This window comes from Castanea sativa, chromosome 1, assembly GCF_040712315.1.
Source record: "Castanea sativa cultivar Marrone di Chiusa Pesio chromosome 1, ASM4071231v1".
NCBI classification, from domain to species: Eukaryota; Viridiplantae; Streptophyta; class Magnoliopsida; order Fagales; family Fagaceae; genus Castanea; species Castanea sativa.
Genome location: NC_134013.1, coordinates 59,502,117 through 59,506,626, shown reverse-complemented (window position 1 = coordinate 59,506,626; position 4,510 = coordinate 59,502,117). Strand labels below are relative to the sequence as shown.

General features: G+C 30.6%; 1 protein-coding gene across 1 annotated transcript; it reads left to right on the top strand.

Annotated features, from left to right (window-relative positions):
* Positions 1-822: 822 nt before the first annotated feature.
* On the top strand, positions 823-1,725 carry LOC142631006 (metalloendoproteinase 2-MMP-like). Its single transcript, XM_075805069.1, has 2 exons — positions 823-967; positions 1,055-1,725. The coding sequence occupies exons 1-2, from the start codon at positions 823-825 to the stop codon at positions 1,723-1,725; spliced, it is 816 nt and encodes a 271-aa protein (XP_075661184.1).
* Positions 1,726-4,510: the final 2,785 nt, after the last annotated feature.

Genomic DNA, 4,510 nt, shown 5'->3' with positions numbered 1-4,510 from the left:
TTACTATTAATGACTTCTTATTAGTAGTAATAATTTCTTTATTTTTTCATCATCATGAAGCACAAAATGATTATGCAAAAAAAAAAAAAAAATTCATTTACCATTATCAATTTTAAATTTATAAGTATATAAGCAGATATGTGTTATCAAAATTGAATATAATATATAATAAAATAACATAATATAAAACTGAAGAAAGGACAATATATATAAAGGAAATTTTTATACTTATGATGATTTCACCTTTTTATTAATAATAACAATAGTAATTATAGTTTTTTACTTAGTTATTATTTTTATTAGTGTCATAATTATTTGTCATTAATATTAATAACTTCTTATCAGTAGTAATAAATTCTTTATTTTTTCATCATCATGAAGCACAAAATAATGTGGACATAGCATTTATCTAATTGCATGTTTTGTAATTGAAGTTTAATGTACTAAAATTTGACAGGCTAACTCAAATAATTTGGGTCATTAATGCCAAAAGAGTACCTTTTAAGGTTTAATTTAAATTTGTATTAGAAATAAAATATGTTTGGGTCATAAATGAGAAGGATTTAATTAAAGTTTTATTTTTTTTAGAAGGGATCAAAGTTTTAAATTGGAAAAGGAAATAAGAGAAATATCTATAATATGAACTTTTTTATATATTTATAATAAAAAATTTATAAAAAAATACTTAAAAGACTTTCAAATTGGGTCGGGTCGGACGGGTCCCTACTCTTAGTCATCATCTACGGAGGGAGTAGTACTATATAAAGATGAACTACATTATTATGATTTTCCCATCACAAATACATACCTAGACAATTTAAAATGGCTAAGAATCTACTTTATATCTCAAAAGCTTCCCTTGTTCTCTTAATTCAATTTCTTGTAATTCAATCAGTCAGTTTTACGAATGCCAAACGGATCCCAGAATTTTTCAAGTCCTTGAAAGATGTAGAGGAATCCCAAAAGGGTCAGAGGGTGTAAGGCTTACGTGAAGTCAAGCACTATCTCAACAAGTATGGATACTTAAACTACGAAGATTCAAACAACTTTGAAGATGATGAGTTTGATGAAGCCTTGGAGTTCGCCATCAAAACATACCAGACATTTTTTCATTTGAATGTTACTGGAAAGCTTGACACCGACACCATCAAAGAGATGTCATTGCCGCGTTGTGGAGTTCCTGATATTATCAATGGTAGTCTAACACAGCCAGAGTTTGCATTTATGCCTGGTGTACCAAAATGGCCATATTATATGCGTAACCTCAAATACGCGTTTGAATCCACTGCTACACCTAATTTGAAATTGTACGAAATAAAAGCAGGTTGCTCATATGGTTTCGGACAGTGGGCAAGATTTTCTGATTTCAAATTTGAATTCACAGATAATGTTAGAGATGCTGACATGATTATAGGATTCCACCGTGGTGATCATGGGGACGGTATGCCTTTCGATGGGAGGGGTGGCGAATTAGCTCATGCTATGCCTCCAACAAATGGCAGGCTACATTTTGACGCAGATGAGAATTGGACTATCGGTGCTAACGTAGGTCCAAATCAAGTTGACTTTATGGGCGTTTCACTTCATGAGGTAGGGCACCTTCTTGGACTTGATCATAGTCGTATTGAATCATCCATTATGTATCCCCGTATTGTAGAAGGAGTAAAGAAGAGGGGTTTGAGCTCAGATGATATGGAAGGTCTACTTTCTTTATATTCTAGCTGATACCAATATTATCCAGTTAGGCTGAATTCGCAATGCAGCGAAAGGATGAAAAGAAATAAAGAATTTATTATGTAAAAGTTATATGTCACTTCTTTTGCCACATTTATCATTGCCTACAACCATTTCAACGATATTTGATCTTCTTAGGATGCATTGTAAGATTTTTCTGTTAAACTCTTCTACAATGATTATATTAGAGAAAAATTATAATGCTAAATAAAAAAAAAAATACAAATACACATAAAAAGAAATGTGTTAAGCACCCTATGCCTTAACAAATAAAAACTAACTGTTGTGAAATTTTATTGACGGTTTGTCTCGAAAAGCTTATTTTTCATTGATTTATTAGAAATAAAATTTTAAAATGTTGCAGAAAAATTATATACAGTAAAAGTAGCTTTCCCAGACAAGCACTTGCTAAATTTTCTGTAGTGTAGATGCGGTTCTATCAGCTTGATGAAACACGAAGCAACGCATGTCTTATCTCTAGTTCAGTTCACATGTCAATTTATCCATCAACTTTGTAGATAGTAAGGAAAATGGACGAACTCTATGATAAAATAATGGTCTCTCTAGTTAAATGCTAAAAGACTAGTTGCGACCAAACAATCTTTACAGTTAGATTTATTTATAATTAGAAAAACACGTAAATCTGAATCCTTGAGGCACTCAAATAGTCTTTAATTGACGATAATCAATTTAAAATTCACATTAGCTCGCTCAATATAAATTTGTTAGATACCCAATATAAATTTCTTAGATGTTGGCAATGGCATACATCCTTCATTAAAACTTAAAAGAGTCATGCTCAAATGCACAAAATCTCCCACTTTTGTGAAGTCTAGTAGAGATAATTGGATGCTACAAAAACATCTACACATATGTGATGTTGCTTTGGGAATCTTCAAGTTGGCATTCTAGTTTAATTTAAGTGTGTATACATGTGAAACTCCCTCCTAGAGAGTTGAACCTCGGCTCTTTCCCCCCATCCCCACAAGCATTTTACTTATGGTGTAACCACCGCACTAAAAGTGCACAATGATAAGGAAAACTATCTCTTGATTTCCCTTATTTAGGATGAGTTTAGTTCAGTTTTTTGAAAAAGTGGCGGTTTTAAAAGTGCTTAATGAAATGACAAGATTTAGGTACAATACTTAGGTGCTGTTCTTTAGATTCATCTCTTAAGATTTAACCAAGTAGTTTTTTTCTCATGCGATAGAAGTGTATTTTTAGTTAAATATAGCCACATGACTGAATTTTAGGATAGAAATTTAAGGAATAACACCTAAATACTATACCTAAGTTTTGGTCTTAATGAAATTATGATTTTTTTTTTTAAGTAAGAGTTTGGTAAAAGCCATTAGAAGGTACTTTTTGAAAAAACTGAATATATCTAGCACTTATCAAATTAGTTTGACTTACCTCTAGTACTTTTTAAACTGGAATCTCCTTTTATTTTAATAAGAAACTGTCACATCATCTACTAACTAAATAAAATGTAGAGATTAAAACTCACTATTACTTGTCATTGTGTATTCAAAAGAAAAGAAGATTTCCAGTTAAAAAGTTACTAGAGGTAAGCCAAACCCATCAAAATTGATGTTGGAGGTTAATTACCAAAAATGGCAATATATATAAAGAAAATTTTCATATTTATGATAATAATAATAATAATAATAATAATAATGATAATAATAATAATAATAATAATAATAATAATAATAATAATAATAATAATAATATTATTATTATTATTATTATTATCATTATTATTATTATTATTATTATTATTATAAGTTGCAAATCACACCCCTAAAATTTGGGAGTGACTGGATTTTACACACCTGAAATTTTAAAATTTGGATTTTACACCCTAACGTTTCAAAATTTGGATTTTACCCTCTATATTTTAAGAGTGTTCAGATTTTACTCCTTAAAGTTTTGAGGTGTAGACACCACATTTTGTATCCCTAACAATTCGAGCCCCCATTCCCCAATGAAGTTAGAATTCTAAAGTTTAAGGTTGGTTTAGGACCCAATCATATGAAAATTGATTTGAGAAAATTGTTTATGGAAAATATAACCTATTTTTGGACCAAATAAATTATTTTTGTAAAAGAAAGACCATGGAAACCCTAGGGCATGTGTAGCATAGCGTATGCACATGCATGTTCAAGCTTTGTTTACGCATGCTTCATGCATGCATACACATACATGTGCATGCGTGCACATGCTCGAGTTCTAGAAATTATGGAAGGAAAGGTTTTCTGCATAAAAACTTGGTTTGGAATGAATTCTGTTGGGGATATTATGCAAGGTTAACACAAAAGACAAACGGAAAATAGATAACTTGGAGGCACTATATCGTTTTCCTTAAACAATATTTGCCCCTACACTATTGTTGCTAAAGGGTTATCGCAAATTTGTCATCAGGATACAACCAAATGTTGGGCTCTACAGATAGCAATTCTATAGAAGGACCACAAGATTTTTTGTGGTTCTCTTGAACTTACTATTTTTTAAGTGAACATAAGCTTCTATTTATACCCATAGGGTTATATCTCATCAAAAGGCATGTATGAATAGTTAAAATGTTTCATAAAACCTTTAACAAGGCTTGAAACCTCTTCAACCTTTATAACAATTACCAGAAAATTCTACAGAAAATCTTGTTACATAATTTTTGATCGGTCGAAAATTACTTTCGATCGGTCAAACATGAATCAAACAGTGATTGAGACATCTAGAAACTCTAGGATTTTTTCTTACCATTTTCGATCAATCG

What these genes read in the sequence shown, in the direction of transcription:
- LOC142631006 (XM_075805069.1), top strand. Translation starts at nt 823, where the DNA reads ATGGCTAAGAATCTACTTTATATCTCAAAAGCTTCCCTTGTTCTCTTA. An exon ending in TGTAGAGGAATCCCAAAAGG is followed by an intron (nt 968 to 1,054) that starts GTCAGAGGGTGT and finishes ACAACTTTGAAG; the next exon opens with ATGATGAGTTTGATGAAGCC.